The sequence below is a fragment of the Exophiala oligosperma genome (assembly GCF_000835515.1).
Source record: "Exophiala oligosperma strain CBS 72588 unplaced genomic scaffold supercont1.14, whole genome shotgun sequence".
NCBI lineage: Eukaryota > Fungi > Ascomycota > Eurotiomycetes > Chaetothyriales > Herpotrichiellaceae > Exophiala > Exophiala oligosperma.
In genome coordinates, this window is record NW_015622831.1 from 111,210 (window position 1) to 130,819 (window position 19,610).

A 19,610-nucleotide genomic window follows, 5' to 3' on the forward strand; every position below is an offset into this window, starting at 1 on the left:
AAGCTCCTCTCTTCGAGTCTCCTTACAGTGTCATCTCTACTACGAGTAATGGTGAGTCTCGCGATGCGTTCTAGTTCGCAGCAGCATCATGTTGTTTGCCTTGCCGCCTCATCAGCCTTGCAAAAAATCCGGATCTGCGGTGATTGAATTTCAGCATGGCAGGGATTCAACAAAAGACCGTTACATTTCCCTTCGTCGACGTCCATCCTCCCACCAACCACCGATGCGCAGTTGATAAGAAGGACTCGCTTATGCAATCGAAGCCTGGAATCGAAGCTATGGAAGCCGGCTGAAGGTGATAAGGCGGGCACCAGTCACCAAGGCAGCCAAGGCAACCCATCCCGTGTCTCGTTGCTTTTTCCAGCGGACGGTCGGGCGCAGTTACTTCATCGCCTTATTAGCCCTCGCCCTCGACCTTGGCTTCGACCTTGACCTCGCTTCCCTCTTAATCGTCGTCCAAATGGTCGCCCACGGTACATAAAAAGACAAGACCCTTCTGGCCGTTATGCGCACCCTCTGTCCGACATTACTATGCTTTTTTTACGCCTGTTCTTCTTGAAATGGCGGTCAGTGCCCTAACGCAACGAGAATCCACAACCCAATATGGGATTGCGGTCGAGAAACAGTCGTTCGATGGCCAGTATAGTCCCTCCTCAGTCATCGTCACGATCAGCGTGGCTCTCGCCCTCTACAATTCTCTCGAAATGGTGCTATTGATCTTGACCACATTCAAGAGGTGGAGAGGCTTATACTTTTGGAGCCTCACTCTTTGCAACTTTGGCGTCTTTGCCTATACCATCGGCATGATGCTGGGTTACTTCCAACTCTGTATCTTGTGGCTGAGCAAAACTTGGCTTGATGTGGGATGGATGAGCATGATTATCTGCCAGTCTCTTGTGCTGTACTCGCGACTTGGTTTGATCATTGACAATATCAAAATCTTGATGGGCGTCAAATGGATGATCGTGATCAGCAGTTTCGTCTTTCTCGTGCCGACTGTGGTCTTGGACTTTGCTTGCACCTACTCAAAAAAGCCATCGTTCTCCGAGGCATATTTCTACATGGAGCACATTCAGATGACGGGTATTACCATACAGGAGTTGGCCATTTCCAGCTTATACCTTTGGAAGACGTCCAATTTGTTGAAGGTGATCTCCAAAGCAAACTCACGCAGTATGGTGTGGCAGCTTTTCACTATCAACGTGGTTATTATCGGCATGGATGTGAGTCTAGCCTCCTCTGTTGATGCGATTACTGACGAGCACCAAGATTGCCCTCATCGTCCTGGAGTATAAGCACCTGCAGCTTTATCAAGAAAGCATCAAGGCCTTCGTCTACAGTGTCAAGCTAAAGCTTGAACTGAACATCCTGTCCAAATTGGTAGACCTTGTCAATAGAGATTCGATCAGCAGGTCCATGACCTTGGATGTGATCAATCCAACGACATTGTCAGGTCAGGCACAGTCAGAGATACGAGGAGAAATGGCAGAGTTGGGACATTTCATGAGCTCGACATCAACCGATGAGAAGGGTCGCCCAACACATCGCCTCAGCAGCTGTACGAATGGTCGTGACTTCGGCGATCCATTTACTCAAAAACCCACTGACGGCGAACAAATCACGACTGGTTCGTCACACGATTCGAATTCGACCCAACCAACTAATAGAAAGAGATCTGATGACTTGTACGCGGAGGCTCTTCGTACCTTGACGTGAATTTTTCAACTTTATCCGTAAATTCACATCTACGCGAACGTCAATACTATTTTTTGGGTTTCCCAGACATGGTGATATGGATTTCTTTCCTTTCGTGATCTAAGACATCTGGTGATACTCGGGATGACCTTGTATTTCTCGTAGCTACTGGGATCAAATTAATGTTGTGGTGTACGAGATAGTGCTGAATGAATCGTTAGCAGATTATATATATTTAAGGATCGTACGGATACATTGCGGCAACTGCGCCGAGGTCAATGCAACAACATTCCATCTCGCGCTCAGTTACACAGACATTCTCCGACATCATTATTGAAATCCAGTCTTCTAAAGGCCCATGCCTGTTGGGTGATCACATGTTTCATTTGTTTCGATTCATTGCAGCTCCCAAGCTCATAGTGATGCCCTGAATATGTTGAGTGGCACCCACTCCATCTTCATCCTTGATCCGTACTACTCAAAGACCGAGCACACGAGGCTATATGAAAACGCCAGAGACGTCCCAGTGGCCGTCCTTCGTCTTTCCACGAGTGGCACAACCTGCATCCCGAACACACAAGATCCTGTGAGTGGTCCAAAGAGACGGAAGCTGTTCGGAGTATGAGAATGTTGGACAGTGCCGAGCAGAAGCTGCACCAAGATTACTCGATGATAATGTTGAGGTCTTATGAATTGTCGGCTTAGCCTTACACCTTCCAGCATACTCCTCCACCCCCCTTAACCCCCCAGACTTTCCTCCTACCATTTGGTAGCTACGAAGCGCACTCAAAGTTCCGTGACGGTCCACGTCTACGACAGGCTCCCCGAGTTCGAACTGACTTCACGCTTTACTCAACCGAACCGACAATGGAGATCGAGTGCATCAACAGAGGCTTGCTTTCCATACACCGTGACAGTTCAACATGAATTTGTCGGTAAGCATTGCTGGCGCATCCTACTGGTACGCACGGAGAAGTAAACTCTGTTGCAACAAAGACGAAGGAGCTTCTCTCAGAGGAGGTATATGATACGTCTTTTCGGCGATGATTGTCACCGTGGCCTGGGAAGGCATTGTTTTCTTGACGAGACTGCCGACAGTAATGCTGATATTAGCGGTCTAAGCATTGTGCCAGGTCCGATGCGAATGCTCCCACGTGCGTGTCGAGAACATCATCATTAGCCATAGGCACCTTGCTTCCCGTCGGAATTGCGTGCAGCATCAACTATCTGCATATCATTTTGCTTGACTGTGCAATACATAATCTTCCTGGATCAGTCTCAGTGTTAGGCGTCCTCACATTTACGCCGAGCGCAAGAGGCTTTTGTCCCTGATGGTGAGTTATGATCTTATGGGCAGTGTGTTTCCTCACCTAGCCCTCATGAACTCGGCTGCTTTTGCTGGGCTGTCGTCAGAAATGTGGTCAGCTCGTGCTCGTCCTTGCATATCTCATACGCTAAAGACGATCTTGGCGCTCGTCAATCGTTCCGTGCCCTTGGAAGCCAATCGTGTATGCCCGTGGAATCCATCATGGTAAAGACGAAGTGTGCCTCTGCAATATCTATATCTATACAACTTCACGACATGAGAATAGTTCCTTCTAAAACTTAGGACGAGCTATAAAGACGGTGCCTTGTAGCGGAAACCCTTCGATACCCCCAATATGAAGTTCATTAGCCACTACGCGATTTTGGCGTTTGCCGCTTCGGCTGCATGCCAGCAAACGAGGCCTGTTCAATGTCTACCGATGTTCAACGGAACTGTAGGTAACGGCACAGTAGGATCAGAGCAACAGATATCGAGCAAGACAATCCGATCCGTCAATGCTACAGATGCGAACCAAGGTGTTGCCGTCGATGCCACCTATTTTTATTCCATTGACAACTTCTCCATCACCAAGCACAACAAGACGACGGGACAAGCCATCATGCAGTGGTTTGGTGGAGCCAATGGTCCCATAATCCATCTTGACGGGGCTGTTGTCATCAATGGCACCCTATATGCACCGCATTCCAATTACCCTCATTCCCCAGAAACATCGTCTGTCGAGGAATGGAATGTGACCACAATGGAACATATCCGAAGCTACTCCTTTGGGGTCAACAGAGGAAGCCTGACATGGATCGACCAGGATAGCACAGGAACGTGGTATGGGACATTCGCCAACTATGACCGGGTGCAAAAAGGACAAACGCAGCCGTACGGGCTCAGCATGAACACACAGCTCGTGCGATTCTCCCCCGGGCCAGAATCTCCATTCCAGTACATCTCGCAGTCGTGGATATTTCCGCAGGAGTTGGTTTCGGAGAATTTCTCACCCATGTCGAACTCGGGAGGCAGCTTTGGTCCTGATGGATGGCTGTACATTACCGGCCATGATGCAAGTGCTGCTTACATTGTGCAAATCCCATCTGCTGGCAGTATCCTCATCTGGGTTGCGACGGTAGACTTGCCAGATATTGCGGGACAGGGAATAGCCTGGGACCGAAGTAAAGGCCCTCAAAATGGAGGCAATGGAACATTGTATGGTATCAGCCGAGAGAGCAAGCAGGTCGTGGAGATGAGCGTTCCTCTGCAGACTTGTCAAACTACGACCAATCTGCCAGTGGGAAGCATCTTGGGTCCTGGGAGCTTCATCGATCCTGACTCAGATTGAGTCTTTGCTACTACATCAAATCAATTGTCGAGAGAGAATCGGTATCCTGTAGATAGTCGAGGTTCCACAGCAAGAAGTTCTGCGAAAGTAGCATGATGAAGCGTACCTGATGTACAGCAATTAATTCCCTTGCTGTTTTTGGCGTGCGAAAATAGGCCAAAACCGGCGAGAGATTTCGAAGAGGACAATCTTCCACAAAATCAAAGGGGCCGCTTCTTCATCATCTTCGAGATATCCCATGCGACTTCACATCTTTCATCATCGACGTCTGCATCAACACCGGACACAAGACGTTACCATGCTCATCGCAAACCTCTTTTCACATATCGACGATCACCTAGATGGATGGGCAATGTTGCCTGAAGCCGATATCGGTAGACGTCACTTGGCGTTGTTTGTGGACGCTCTACGGATACGCGAAGATGGGACTTAAAAATTACCAGTGAAATACCCACCGCCCGTCAGACGCCGACTTGCCAGATGGTAACAATACTGTATTCGCCCTAACGATGAATCGACATGTAAGCTCAATTAGTATGGGGCTTGAACAGACGTATCCCACCTCCACAATGGTGCAGGATGGTAGCACAGGGACTTGTACCTGTCTTGCGATGTTTCCACGGCAGATTTTTTCCTGTGGTCAGGATCCGAGGACGCACAGCATCAATTCAATCGGGGTGCTGAAGGTCATAGAATCAAATACGAATACTCGAAAGAATACTTCCTGGAATTCTCGCTTTTGACGACCCAAGACAATACTAGCATGGTCTGATCAAGTTTACTTTGTTCTTGGAGTGTCTGAGGCTATGAAACAACATGTCGTTCCTCCGCAAGTCATTTCGCTATACTCAATTACTCGTCTCGGCCGAACCGAGCAGGCTTGATATTCTATTTCTGGCTATAGGCACCCTCTCGGCCATTGCTTCTGGCGTTCCTTTCCCGCTGATTGGTATCATCTTTGGTCAATTGATCGACGACTTCAATTCAGCCACGTGTGATGTACAGGAACAGAATTCTGATGCTCACGATTATCAAGGAAACGTTGACTCCAGGATCCTGCTCATATTGTACCTGGCCATCGCTCAGTTTGTCTTGATCTATACACATCTATCATGCTGGAGTTTGAGCGGCGCACGGCTTGCACAGCGATTGCGAGAGAGCTACCTGAAAAACCTTCTCCGACAAGAGCCTTCTTTCTTCGACAATGTCACTCCAGGCGAGGTTGCGTCTCGCCTCAATGGGGACATTCAAACCATTCGATCAGGAACTTCTGAAAAAGTCGGCATCTGCATTTCAAGTGCCTCCTTCTTTGTGACGGCATATATCGTGGCTTTCATAAAGGACACAAAGCTGGCAGGCATGTTGGTATGGCTGCTCCCAGCTTACTTTATCATGTCATTTGTGGGCAGTCACTACATTGAGAAATACTCGGAGCTGGTCTCAACCCATGCTGCTTCTGCAGCCTCCATCTCGGCCGAAGCACTCTCCAATGTCGTCGTTGTTCATGCCTTCGGAGCCAATTCTCGCCTCGAGAAGATTTTCGCCCAACACCAAAGGGCCTCGGAACGCGAAGGTGTCAAGAAAGCATTCGCAACTGGTGTACAGTCGGGTGTCATGTATTTCATTGCGTATGCCGGGAATGCTCTCGCCTTCTGGCAAGGCAGCAAGCAAATCGCGCGCGTTGTTCGTCTCGATTCTTCCGGCGCGACTGTCGGCAAAGTGTTTACCGTAATATTCGTCATGGTTGAAGGTAAGGTCTCTCAAACACGTTATGTTGCTCTTACTAAGACCTTTGTTAGCTACACTTATACTTAGTCAGGTCGCTCCTTTCATACACATGTTTAGTGCAGCCTCAGCTTCGTTCCAAACAATCCGTGCCGACATGGAACATCAATCAACCATTGATGCAACTTCAGAGGACGACGGTGATGCCATAGGCGACGTTGAAGGTTCTTTCTCTTTGAAACAAGTCTCTTTCGCGTACCCATCACGACCAGACACGTATGTACTCAAAGAACTGGATCTCGAAATTCCCGCAAGGAAGCACACAGCGATTATCGGAATGTCAGGTAGTGGGAAATCAACCATTGCTGGGTTGCTTACTCGACTCTACGATCCCAGCGGAGGGCTGGTTCTGCTTGACGGGAAAGACCTACGAAGCCTTAATACGCGACAGTTGAGGGGCCATATTGGCTTGGTCCAACAGGAGCCTGCACTATTCAATCGCTCAATCCTGGAAAATATTGCTCATGGGCTGGTCAACTCCCCCCATGCAGAGCATGAGAGACTGAAGGAAGTCCTACTAGGGCCTGAACTATCCATTCTCGCAGAGTGCATTCGGAACGGCGAAGATATGCTCGTTGCAGCCGAGAAGCAAGGTCCTCTTGTCACGGAAGTTGCTCGACTCGTCCAACACGCCGCCACTTTAGCCGATGCTACCAACTTCATTACTTCGCTCAAAGACAACTTTGGAACAATGGTGGGCTCAGGTGGTCGGCTGGTGAGTGGAGGTCAAAAGCAACGCCTTGCTCTTGCACGGGCCCTGGTCAAGAACCCAGAGATCATTATTCTCGACGAGGCAACGTCTGCTCTGGACTCGGCAAGTGAACAGCGGATTCAATCTGCAGTATCGAGAGTGGCTGCGGGGAGGACAATGGTCACGGTTGCACATCGTTTGGCAACAGTCCGTTACGCCCACAAGATCATTGTCCTGAAAGAAGGTAAGATCTTGGAGGAGGGAGATCATGCTACATTGATTGCCAAAGGAGGTGCATATGCCAGCCTGGTTCAAATGCAAAGCGTCAAAACAACATCCACTGAAGAGGACGAGTTACTGCAGGACCTCCGTAGTCGATCAAGTACTGCAAGTGATAGCATCGAAGAGAAACGACCAGACCATACGACTCAGCAAGAGGTGAAGTTTGCAGATCCCCAACAAGACGAGTCCGGAGACGCCGAGGACGAAGAACTCCCCCCATCAGCGAGGTCACTGGCATCGGTGATGGGCGGTCTCTCGCATCTCGTGCGACCATACGTCCTTGTCATTCTGATTGCACTATTGGCATCAAGCATTGTCGGTGGCTCATTCTCTGCGGAAGCAGTCATCTTTGGAAACACTGTCGGGAGACTCAACCCTTGCAAGACTGAATCGAGTATTCGATCTGCAGGCAACTTCTTTGGTCTGATGTTCTTCGTACTTGCAATAATCGAGTTCTTCGCAAACATGATCAGCTGGACAGCGTTCGGCTGGCTGTCGGAGAAATTGCTCTACATCGTTCGAGTTTTGTCCTTCCGCTCGCTCTTTGAACAGAGCCTTCAATGGCATCAATCCGACGAGCGAACCCCTGCTAAACTACTGTTGTACATCACCAGAGACGGCAGCGCTCTGGCCGGACTGAGTGGATCAGTTCTGGGCACGATATTCTCGATCTCGGTCAACTTGGTGGTTGCTATTGTCTTAACGCATATCATCGCCTGGAAGATAGCGCTGGTATGTCTGTCTCTGGTACCTCTTCTCCTCGGCGCCGGCTTGATGGAACTCAGGGTCCTGGGACAATTCGAGGAGAAACATGAGACCGCTTTCGCAAAATCAGTTGACATCAGCGTGGAGGCAATCACGGCCATCAAAACCGTTGCAGCACTCGGCCTTGAGAAGGAGACTCTGGTGACATACCGCCGCTCGCTCAAAGGTCCACGGAAGGAGACAACGAGAGTGAGTCTCTACGCCAGTCTGTGGCTAGCTCTCATGTACTTCCTGGGCAACATGGTGAACGCCTTGGCCTACTGGTGGGGATCGAAACAGATTATATCTGGAGCCTACACGCAGACTCAGTTCTTGATCGTGGTTTTCTCGCTCTTGGTGAGTGCCATGCTTTGGAGTCAAATGTTTGCCCTGGCTCCAGAGCTGTCCAATGCCCGCGCTGCTGTAGCCAGAATCTTGGATCTCATCGACCTAGGCTCGACAAAAGATCTCAAAGGCTCAGACATCAACAAAACTTTACCAGAACCATCCGAGAAGGATATTGAGGCTTTCGGGGAAGGAAAGGTCTCACTGAGCTCTTCCAACGTGGGTGGCTCGAGTGTAGCTTTCCATGATGTCACGTTCTCATACCCAGCTCGACCCGATATGAAAGTCCTACGAGGCTTGAACTTGAGCATCCAACGTGGTAAATTTTGTGCATTAGTTGGGCCAAGTGGAGCTGGCAAATCGACAATCATTGCGCTCTTGGAGGGCATGTTCAGACCTCAATCCGGATCGATCCTGATTGACGGGAGTGATATCACAAAACACAAAGAAATCTCATTCCGAGACGAGATATCTCTAGTTCCGCAAGACAGCGTCCTCTTCGAAGGCACGGTCGCCTTCAACGTCGGACTCGGTGCCCGGCCTCACGAAGAAGCCTCGCGAGCTGATATTGAAGAAGCATGCAGGCTCGCTAACATTCATGACACCATCATCGGCTTACCACAAGGATACGGCACTCTTTGTGGGCCAAACGGAAGCCAGCTATCCGGAGGACAGAGACAACGACTCTCGATCGCCCGTGCTTTGGTCCGCAAACCTCGACTTCTTATCCTTGACGAGTCGACCAGTGCATTGGACGCAGAGTCGGAAACTTTGCTACAGGAAGGTCTTGCCAAAGCTGCTCGAGGGATCACTGTCATTGCCATCGCTCACCGTCTGCACACGATCAAGCAAGCGGATATCATATTTTTGATCGAAGAAGGTAAATGCATAGACTACGGATCACATGGGGAATTATTCCAGAGGTCTGAGAGCTACAGGAGCAATGTGCTACACCAGACTCTGGGAGATGTGGAACAAGTAGCATAGAAGCATGAGAGTTACGTCGAGACAATATGATGATTCAGTAGAATTTCTGGAGATTGATATTTCACAATCGGAGTCACCATCATGTTGTCGAGGAAACAATCGATTAAAATTCATAAGTCTTGATATCACTGCCTTGTCTTTCATCATCACTTCATGTCCATCATCTTAGCAACGATCATAGGCTAATGACGGCAATCTTCGGGGTGGTTGCAGCATATGCCTTCCGAGTCAGGTAGAAAAATGTCAAGGTCACTTAGGTTGAGCCTCTAGTGTGCAGTGCGAGGGTCAAAAGACAGCGCCCCGTGCTGTTATACCGTATATCAGTGTATTGTAATACACGTACCGTCTGGCGCGCGTACTTACAAGCCCTTACATACCGACGCTACGGAGAAGTTAGTCTCATGCAGTCGCAATGGGGATCACCAAAGTGGCATTCTGATAAGATGAGATATTCCACTTTTTGCTGCAACGATGAGACGCTCTTTACCTCATCTGATAAGATAAAAATTTTCACTTTGGTGGGGAACGTGTCTAATGTAGACCTCTTTTTCTCGAACTCCCCTTTTTGTCCCGACTGTTTCCAACAATACCATGGTCCATACCAGACCCAAGGTGGTCGCTCCATCTGATTAGCGTAGCGAGAGACCTGTCACTCTTCTTCCTCTACTCGTGCTCCGTAAATAATGATGATCATGCTCAAAGCTTGGAGTCCTTCCATCTCGGTGGACGTTTCTCCACAAAAGCCTGGATGCCTTCGGCAAAGTTAGGACCTTGGATGAGTTTTGGATACCACCGATCGGCGAGCGTGGTGACCGCTCCCTCGACGCTCCTGGACTCCCAGCTCAACCGGATCCCCTGACGGCCGACGATCAGCGCGTCCGGGCTGTTGCGGCACATGTCCAGGGCGAGTTGGACCGCAACCTGGACGACATTTGCATCTGCACCAGCACCAGACTCCACAGCCACCACCCGGTTCACCAGACCCCAATCGTGCAGCTCCCTGGCGCTCACATTCCTACCCGTCAAGACCAAATCCGTGGTGCGTTGAAGTCCGATGATGCTCGTCAGGCGAGGCAGACACCCTGCCACGGGGACTATGCCTCGCTTCGCCTCGGGCAAGCAAAAGATCGCCGTGGACGCCGCGACGACGAGGTCGCAGTTGGCCACCATCTCGAACCCGCCGCCCATGCACATGCCGTTCACGGCCGCGATGATCGGTTTCTTGCCGCCACGGCGGGGTAGTCCAGCCAGTCCCGGTGCGTCCATGCTGTTGACCACCCCGGCCTTGTTCATTTCGTTCCATTCTGTCATTTTGTGGATCACGGTCAGTGTTTGGCTTTTTTTCCTCCGTGCTTGACACTACCTTGAAACCTTTGAGGCTCGCAAGGGCCTGACTGCATGAGTAGTGACTGCTCGTAGAAAAGCAAAACGCCAAAACTTACCCTGTAAATCGGCGCCGGTGCAGAACGCCCTCCCTGTGCCGGTGATGATGCCGACCCATAGAGTCTCGTCCTGGTCGAATAGTTCCCACACATTCTGGATCTCCTTGCTCGTCGTTTTATCGATGCAATTCAGCTTCTCGGGTCGATTCAGCGTGATCTGCAGAATTTTCCTGTCGGGAAATGAGACTTGAAAGTTCTTGAAGACCAGGGGTCTTGATCTTAGAGACATTGGATGTTACAGTGGGGTCCTGTCGGCTCTGTGACTCGGAGCTGCCACAGGATAGAAAGCAGTGCACGTACATACAGCACAAACGGTCCCGATCGGCTGGCTCGAAGGAATATTTATGTTTCCCACGACGAACATCGGCAACTTCACGTGTCTCGAGTGTTGCCGTGCCTAGGTAGCGTCTGACAGTGGTAGCTTACATCACGCCTCTCTTCCCACCAGTCTATTCGATCGTTCGTTCGATGTCGCTCTCATTTGGTGATCGACACACTCCCGCGCTCCATCCTACTCCTCCCCGTCTTGGAAAGCTTGCCCTCCAGACGTTGCTGTCCTCAACCCCTACCTACAATTGACTATACCGCCATCAAGTTCTGACCTGAGTAAGACCAACTCTCCTTTCCTTGTGGTAATACAACCGTACTGTCCGTAGAGTCATATCCAATTACACTTGCACAACAATGTCTTCAACATCGAAACCGCCTTTCAATTATCCGCCTGTCAAGTTACCACATCCATACCTCACGGCATATCGAGTTCAAGCCATTGGACAGTCGACGCCTACCAAGCTCACCCTGGTCCAGGAAGGCCAACCATCAGGAACAAAAGCTTTGCCCAAGCCGTTGCACGCCGACACACTCACATGGACTGACCTCTCCTTCAGCCCAAAGTCAGAATGGCCTCCAGTTTCCAACAACAGTGCGTGGGCACGAGCACGTCGGAGTCCAAGGACTATCTTTGAATGGGCTGAAAGTAGTACGCCGACACTGGGACAAATCTGGAACGTGGTCCATGCAATATACCTCGCTCACCCTGCAAACGAGTATTTCAGACTTACTCTGAACGGTTTAGGCAAGGATGTCGTACGCCAGGAACTCCTCACGACCGGACTGGCAATCGAATACCCCCAGGCATGGCGACCTGGCGACGACAAAGACTTTCGTTCCGACGAAGTCTTGGTTTTGAGAAGTTCATTCTGGCAGGGCGCCGGTTCTCCTTTGGGTCCCCGCCCAATCTGGGCAGTCGGCGACGGCACAGATGGTTCTCTGAGAGAACGTCTGGACCAGTACGCCATCATGCCCGAGAACTACCACTTCACCATGAAATTCCCCCAAGAACCAATCTACACCCGGCACCCGGTCCGTCGACCAAAGCCCCATCCAGGCTCGATTGCCTACAGCCGCTACATTCCCGAGCTCGACGAGCACTTCTCGCTCGAAGTGGTGGACTGGCAAAACGCAGAACACCTCGGGCTCTTCAACACGTGGCAGAACGACCCGCGAGTGGCCCAGGGCTGGAATGAGACCGGCACACTGGACCAACACCGCGACTACCTCAAAAAGTTATGGTTTGATCCTCATGTTCTGTGTCTGTTTGGACGATTCGACGACCGTCGCTTTTCATATTTTGAACTTTACTGGGCCAAGGTAAGCTGAACCCTCCAAAACACATATCCCCTTGCTTCGTACAAGTACCATTCGTACGCTCTGGGTCGATAATTAACTTGGTCCGGTAGGAGGATCATTACGGGGCTCATTACGACGCCGGTGACTACGACCGCGGGCGACACTCTCTGGTTGGCGACGCGTCGTTTCGAGGATCCCACAGGGTGAATGCGTGGTACTCTAGCTGCATCCATTACTGTTTTCTGGACGACCCGCGGACCGCCAACGTCGTGGGAGAGCCCAAGGCCGCGGGAGCAACCATCTTGTCGTACGAACAGTCCCAGGGACTCGTCATCGGCAAGTACGTGGATCTGGGTCACAAGAGGTCGGTTCATTCAGTGTGTAGCCGGGAAAAGTGGTTTCAGTTGTGTCCTCTGTTCTGGGACGGCCGAGAGCGACCTCTAGAGTCGTCGGACCGTGCGGCGTGGAATGCAAAACTTTAGGGTTTGGTCATGCTTATCTATAGGATTTGGACCATACCAAAACCAAAAAATATGATTCTTTGTCACGACGTCAATATCAAGCCCATTTTGGCAAGTAGACTTTTTTTTTCTTAATTCCCAGCATATTCAATTATATGAAACCAATAAAATAAAGGCTCAGAAAATGCAGCAGTAATTACGCCATCTTACTATACCGACACTAAACTATTCTTCTCGCTTGGATCTGCTAGAGTGGTCACGGCCTTGACCAGATCATCAAGCATTCCCTGTACAGCCTTGGAGTTTCTTTCGCTTCCTACAACACCGACGTGTGTCTGACCGTCGCGAACAAGTGACACGACTTTAAAAGGATAGACCGAGTCGCCGTGCGGATTCTTGATATCCACACCGCACACACCTCCGGCGAAAGGCATGGTATCAAAGTCCTCCCAGTCTTGATGGTGCACGATGGAATCAAAGAACGCGGACGATGCTGGCCACGAGGTACAGTTCTTCGAAATTTCCTCGAAACCTAAAAACTCATGGACCGAAGACTTTGCCATTTGCATTTGCACGAACTGCAAAAGGTCATCCGCTGCCCACGACTTCTCGAATGTGACTCGGACTGGCGTGAATTGGTAGCACGGTCCCATGATTTGATCCGCGTTTTCAAGGTCGAGGAGACGCCCAGAGGTAACGTTGCCGAAAGTAACGTCCAAAGTCTGCAGACGACGCGCCAAGACAAGAGCCCAAGCTGCAACGAGCAAGCTTGCCACAGTCGTCTCTTCCGGTCGCTGTGATATGTCGACGGGCGAGGTCAAGAACAATGCTTTATCGGTTGATTCGACGGGCCCATAATCCAACATGGACAATGAAGAGCCCTCTAGGAAACCACGCCAATAATCAGTGGCGGCTCGTCGAAGCGCTTCGTCGTACGTTCTTGCCACGTATGAAGTAAATGGCTTGGTGACGGGCTTCTCATTCCCAATATACAGTGTTTCCAAGTCCCGAAGCATCAATGGAAGAGACACTCCATCGAATTGGGCATGGGACAGTCGAAGAATGAAGCATGCCTTGCCCTCACTTCCTTGAACGTAGAAGGTTTTCAGAAAAGATGATCCCAGGGAGAAAGCGTCTGACTCAATATCTTGGTTGCACAAATTGATCACACATTGCTCAAGATTCTCCGTTGTACTTTGTATGTCCCAAGGCGTCTCGAAGTCGTCCACGATGACCTGATAAAAGGATGTCTCGTGCTTGATGAATACCGTGCGTAGAATCTCATGAGACCTGATCAATTCGTCACAGGCACGCATCAGCCGTTGTTGTTCCACCCACTTGCCCAAGTACAGCATGGTATATTGGACAGATGTCCGTGGTGCTTGGATCGTTGACTTGATATCCAGAGCTTGTGAGCTTGTGGCGGGCAACACATCTCTGATAGACCACTTAGGGTTGCTTAATCTTGGCCTGACCTCTTTTAGAAGGAAAGAACCGACGCTCAAGTTCTTTAGTGTCAAGAAAGGCTTATAGGGCTGGAGTTGGTCCTTTTGCATTTTCAGAACTTTCAAGACTTTTGCAGCATCGCGCAGACGCATGTTCTGGAAAATGTCCGCGACTGTCAAGCTGTATCCTTGTAGGCGAACTTCGGAGACAAGTTTCATTGCAAGGACCGAGTCTCCGCCTAGACGGAAAAAATTATCGTCCAGATCAATCTTGTCTGAGTCGAGTCTTAAGATAGTCGCCCAGGATGACCGCAAGATCCTTTCGGTCTCGGTCAAGTTTCTTTGTCCCGAAATCCTTGCCCATTCGTTCTTAAGGCTTTCCTGTAAACTCGCAACAATATTTTGGGGTATTTTCGAGACCAGTTTGCTCAACGCAGAGCGACCTGCACTGTCAAGCTCCGAGGGGATCTTGTCGACCACAACATAGGCTGTAGGTACCATATATGGTGGAAGGGCATCGCAGAGCGACTGTTTGAGTTCTTTCAAGATCACAGCAAGGCCTGCAGATATCTTTGCACATAGTGTCAGCTCCAGTTCTTGAGACGTAACCCTGAGATTTGCAAACATGAGCTGCACGCTGGCATCATGAGTGGGCTGCGTTGACTCTATGAGCGCAATTACTTCCTGCTCAGACGCTTTCTGAAGTAGAGCAGTTGCAGCATGATAGCCTTGCGGTAGCCGCTTGCGTAAATGAGCCTCGACTTCGGAGAGATTCACCGCGAGATTATTTGACGAGGCAATATCTTCCTTCCGTCCAACAAACACGAGAGTGCCGTTGTCGTGTCGGACTATGTCACCTGTGGCCTGCACCTTGCCCTTTCGACCTGCATACTTGGTGCTCCCGGCGGTAAGCCAAGGTGGGGACTCGACTGTTTCACCTGGGAGAAAATTCCCTTCCAGCCAAAGCTCGCCCGCACATCCGATGGGCGATAACAAGGAAGGGTTCCAGACATTGCACACCCAGGGAACGACTGCTGGCGGGTATATTGAATCTGGCTCGATATCTGGTTTCGCTATAACCTTGTTCGAGGATTTATCCCAAGACATCGGTGCGAGACGGTTTTCGTACCAGATCTGGTCAAGTTCTGCCTCAGGAATAATGGATATCTGATCCAATCGACAAGACAGGCTCTCGGTAAGACTTTTACACGCCGTTTCCAATTGTGCAAACATCCTTTCCATCTGGGCAGCACTAATCAGGCTGCTATCGAAGCTGGCACAAATTCTGAAGCCACCTTTCTGGATGCCACAACCCAGCATGAGTGGGTATGGGTTGAAGTGAAGTGCTTCTCTGACCACATCTCCTTGTTCAAAGCCGAGAGCGGCCGTCGTGTACTCGGGTTCGGGCTGAATAACGAGACCCGTCCGCGCTTCGCAGGCATATTGAGCGTCATCGCTGACTTTCCTGATATTCTGCACTCCAAAATGCTGGAAAGGTGAACGGTTGAGCATACCCTCCTGGACTGCCTGCAGGTATGCCTCCACTGTGGCCCTTCTATCAATCCGTATACGAACAGGTATCGTGGCAATCAGAGGGCCTTCTATCTCCTCGACACCAGCCAGAGCAATGTCCCTTCCTGTCAGCGTCTCAATGAATATGACGTCGTTACTGCTCGTATACTGCGACGTAACGAGAGCCCATGCAGCACGAATAATCGTTGCTAATGTAAAGCATGACCCGCCACTCAGGCCGACCTGAATCCGATGTTCAAGTATTGCATCGGCTGTCGGGAGAAAATCTCGTGAAGGCGCCCAGGGAAAATGAGGTCCGACAGCACCTTGCAATTCGCCGCGCCAGAAATTCTGAATCTCGGTGGGATTGATATCCTGAAGATGCCGGACCATGTCCCGTATCTGTGGTTGGGAATCCACAAATTGATGCTGTAAAGCTTTGCTAACCTTCTCGAGTATCAATGGTTCTGACCATCCGTCGTACACAACGTGATGAATCGTCCAAACCATATAGTTTCTGCCTGCCTCTGCACCAGTCACGATGGCATAACGCGCCAAACTTTTCCCGAGATCCATCTTTTCTTTCTTGTCAGTATTGAGATACTGTGATAAATTATCAGATTGTCTCCAGGTAATGTTCTCTTTAAGAACTACCTGCCACAAACCAGGCTCTGTCGATTGTATTAGACGAGTGCGTAAAATAGGGCTTCTTTGGACTACTTCATCCCAGGCTTTTTTCCATGCGTTGACATCAATTTCATCCGGTATGCAAGCAACTCTCTGAGCTACATACGGCGTAGATGATTTCAAAGAGAATGTGAACAATCCTTCTTGAGTGGGTGTGCAAGGATAGATATCCTCAATGGCTGATGGCTCTGAATCACAAGCACACGCTGCTTCTGACCGAGCTTTTCCTACTGGCTGGGAAACCATGGAGAATGCCTGCGTGTCGTGCAATTCTTGTGACTTGCTGAGACTGGTGACTTTAGCCATTGAGGAAAGCTTCGGATGGAGGAAAACATTTGAAACGGTGAGATCAAGACCATTGACTCTGCCAACCGATACCAACTTCATCGCTGCGAGAGAGTCGCCGCCCAGCGCGAAGAAGTTGTCTTCTAGTTGTATCGATATTGCTTCGACTTTGAGAGTCTGACTCCATGCCAGACGCAAGCGTTCCTCAAGATCATTCAGATCGCGATTGGTATCGCTCGATGACGGGTGGCATAGCTGACGTAGATCCAAAGTGGCACCAAATTGTCGAAGGTTCTTTCGATCAGTTTTTCCTGATATCAGAACGGGAATGTGATTGACAGGGACGTATGTCGTCGGAACCATATACCGCGGCAGGACCTTCGACAATCCATCATCAGCCTTGGAGAGTGCGTTGCGGAGCTCATCGTTGGGTTGGACTAGTTTCAGGTCGACATTATTCTTACTTGGAGCATGCGGTGCAACAAAGGCAACTAATGTTGCTTGACCTTCAGACCCGTTGGGCTTGACGACCTCTGCGATAACATTTGTAGCAGGTGGAAGAATCAGGCTGAGCTGGTATTCGATCTCTCCGAGTTCAACACGCTGTCCACGCAGCTTGACCTGAGTGTCTTTTCGTCCAACAAAGACAATGCCTCCAGAACCATCAGGGTCGTATTTTCCAAGATCTCCAGTCTTGTAAAGCCGCCCATGCCGACCGTTGTAGGACTTGTAGCCTGACACAAGCCATGCTGGGTCTTCGATGAAAGCAGCTGCGGTTTTGTCAGGGTCATTCAGGTACCCTTGTCCCACGATTGGGCCTTCCACTAGTAGTTCGCCAGTTGCTCCAACCGGCAACAACTTTTCGTGATCATTTGGGTCAACAATCCACATCACAGCACCGGTACCACCACCAATCGAGATGTAATCTCTGCCAGTGGCTGCGCTGCTGTTGACCGTACAGCCGATCGTGCATTCACACGGTCCGTAACCAATCACGATTCTAGTAACTTTTCCCCAACGTGTGACATCTCTGGCAGTCACCGCTTCACCCCCTAGACCTAGCATATCGAGTGACTCTATCACATCTGCATCCAATATTCGGCCCACAGAAGGTGTTAAACCTGCATAGTTGACATTCATCTTTCGCATAACCCCATTGATATCATTCATCCTTTCCTCATCGGATGGAATGCAGAGGCAACCGCCTTGAGATACGGTGCAGAGCATGCTGTCGATGCTGACGTCGAAGGCGTACGATGCGAAGTCGAGGACTCTGGAGTGCTCCTTGTAGCCAACCGCTTCGGCTCGGGGGATGGCACTGCTTGTGTAAGTTTCATGTGAGATCATGACCCCCTTTGGAACTCCGGTGCTTCCTGAAGTGAAAATGATATACATCAATGCAGATGGCGGAACAAGTGGAAGTTCAGGCCTACCCTCAACAATAATTGAATCCTCAAATGTCAGACTATCGACAACAAGAAGACTTCCGTCGGGTAGAATTGACTTTGATAGATCTTGTTGCTGACGAGATGCCAATATGTATTTAGCACCGACTTGGGCTGAGGTGTTTTGTAGGCGTGCAAGAGGTAATGTCGGATCCAAGAGCACAAAAGTGGCACCAGCCTTCATCGCCGCTAATACAGCCACGATTGTCCATCTCGATTTCTCGAAACAGATTGGCAAGACATCATGCAGCTTGACACCCATGTCACTTAGGGCGTGAGCAACGATTGTGGAATAGAGGTCGATCTGCGTGTAGGTCAGATCACCATCCCAAGAACATATTGCCACTTTGTCAGGGCATTGCTGGGCTCGGTTTGAAATGAGATCGTGCATGCAAAACTGGTGCAAAGGTGGGAGCGAATGGTTCAGCTTCCATATTGCTTGCATATCATGGTCTGTGGGTTGTATGCAGTCCTCTATCGTCGCTTCAGCATTTACGAGACACAATCGCATGGTATCAACCAATGTTTCGATGTGTCGGGTAATCGTGTATTGGAGCATGTTTTCAGACTGCCACACAGGCACGATGTCGACTTGTTCACCCTTGAAAACTACTTCAAGGTGAAGTATTCCCTACATAAGTCAAGTCAGATATATTCGATCAAGATATCTAAAAGCTCACCTCTTCGACATCTTGAGACGTGTCTTCGAGGGACCCTGTACTCAGAATGAGCGACGTATGGTCAGCCGCATTTACAGGCCGTGGAATGCTCGTCAGATAGTGGGAGATTGCCGATGTAGTTTGTCGAACATTACTCGGAGAATCTTTCATGAAACCGTCCAATGAGAGATTCTGAATTGGTTGCTTGTTCTCAAGATAATTGGGTTGTGGTCCGTAGGCCCATTGACACTGGACCTGATCTCGCTCGCAAGTGCGATAAAGCACTAGAAGCCATGAGAGGAGCACAAATTCCTCCTTCATGCCAGTCGGGGTGTGTTCATGTTGCGATGCCAAGTTGGCAATCTTGAACGACCGTCGCAGGCTTCCATCTGTACAACCATTGTCCGAGGGGTGAAGGGACATCTTCCTCACACAAGATTCCTCAACAGGGAGATCTTGAATAGAGCCCATGCTGAGCATCTATCTTTCCTTGGTAATTGTCATCAAAGAGCAACAACGGCACAAACTAACTCTGTTGACTTCATCAGAGGTGCACAAAACTGCAAAAGTGCCTTGGAAATTCTACGAGTCACAGCGTACTACCTCTTGCAAGCGTTGGATCGACTTAGAATTATGTCAGCATCTTCCTCGGTCAAGCTTTCCCGCTGAGAGGCGACAAGCTCATCACGAGAGGCAGAGGCTTCTCTCGACCGAAGTCGGTCTGATGTGGAGAGCAGTGGGCAGCTTCGAAGCTCGCTAGCAAAATGAAAGGAAGAGGGCATGAGTGCATCGGGATTTGGTTCAAAACGACCATTGTTGTTTCTGTGTCAGACCTTGCTGTTCATGTTGGCAGGGATCGAGG

The 19,610-nt window shown here is 49.9% G+C and overlaps 5 protein-coding genes across 6 annotated transcripts; 3 read left to right on the plus strand and 2 right to left on the minus strand.

Moving 5' to 3' along the window:
- Positions 1–51: 51 nt before the first annotated feature.
- On the plus strand, positions 52–1,875 carry PV06_10561 (uncharacterized protein). Its single transcript, XM_016412119.1, has 2 exons — positions 52–1,223; positions 1,270–1,875. The coding sequence occupies exons 1-2, from the start codon at positions 561–563 to the stop codon at positions 1,714–1,716; spliced, it is 1,110 nt and encodes a 369-aa protein (XP_016257427.1). The 5' UTR covers positions 52–560; the 3' UTR covers positions 1,717–1,875.
- A 2,726-nt stretch (positions 1,876–4,601) lies between these two features.
- On the plus strand, positions 4,602–9,206 carry PV06_10562 (uncharacterized protein). Its single transcript, XM_016412120.1, has 2 exons — positions 4,602–6,099; positions 6,149–9,206. The coding sequence occupies exons 1-2, from the start codon at positions 5,166–5,168 to the stop codon at positions 9,181–9,183; spliced, it is 3,969 nt and encodes a 1,322-aa protein (XP_016257428.1). The 5' UTR covers positions 4,602–5,165; the 3' UTR covers positions 9,184–9,206.
- Positions 9,207–9,551: 345 nt separating this feature from the next.
- Positions 9,552–10,916, minus strand: PV06_10563. Of its 2 annotated transcripts, none has more exons than XM_016412121.1 (2): positions 10,626–10,916; positions 9,552–10,487 (listed from the first exon to the last, which is right to left on the minus strand). In XM_016412121.1, exons 1-2 carry the CDS (start codon positions 10,852–10,854, stop codon positions 9,880–9,882), a joined length of 837 nt encoding a protein of 278 aa, XP_016257429.1. In that variant the 5' UTR covers positions 10,855–10,916; the 3' UTR covers positions 9,552–9,879. The 2 variants fall into 2 exon arrangements, with proteins under 2 accessions (XP_016257429.1, XP_016257430.1); XM_016412122.1 differs by lacking the exon at positions 10,626–10,916 and adding an exon at positions 10,547–10,565.
- Positions 10,917–11,021: 105 nt separating this feature from the next.
- PV06_10564 (uncharacterized protein) lies at positions 11,022–12,828 on the plus strand. Its single transcript, XM_016412123.1, has 2 exons — positions 11,022–12,275; positions 12,365–12,828. Exons 1-2 carry the CDS (start codon positions 11,310–11,312, stop codon positions 12,734–12,736), a joined length of 1,338 nt encoding a protein of 445 aa, XP_016257431.1. The 5' UTR covers positions 11,022–11,309; the 3' UTR covers positions 12,737–12,828.
- A 4-nt stretch (positions 12,829–12,832) lies between these two features.
- Positions 12,833–19,343, minus strand: PV06_10565 (uncharacterized protein). Its single transcript, XM_016412124.1, has 2 exons — positions 18,770–19,343; positions 12,833–18,720 (listed from the first exon to the last, which is right to left on the minus strand). The coding sequence occupies exons 1-2, from the start codon at positions 19,226–19,228 to the stop codon at positions 12,925–12,927; spliced, it is 6,255 nt and encodes a 2,084-aa protein (XP_016257432.1). The 5' UTR covers positions 19,229–19,343; the 3' UTR covers positions 12,833–12,924.
- Between the last annotated feature and the right edge of the window lie 267 nt (positions 19,344–19,610).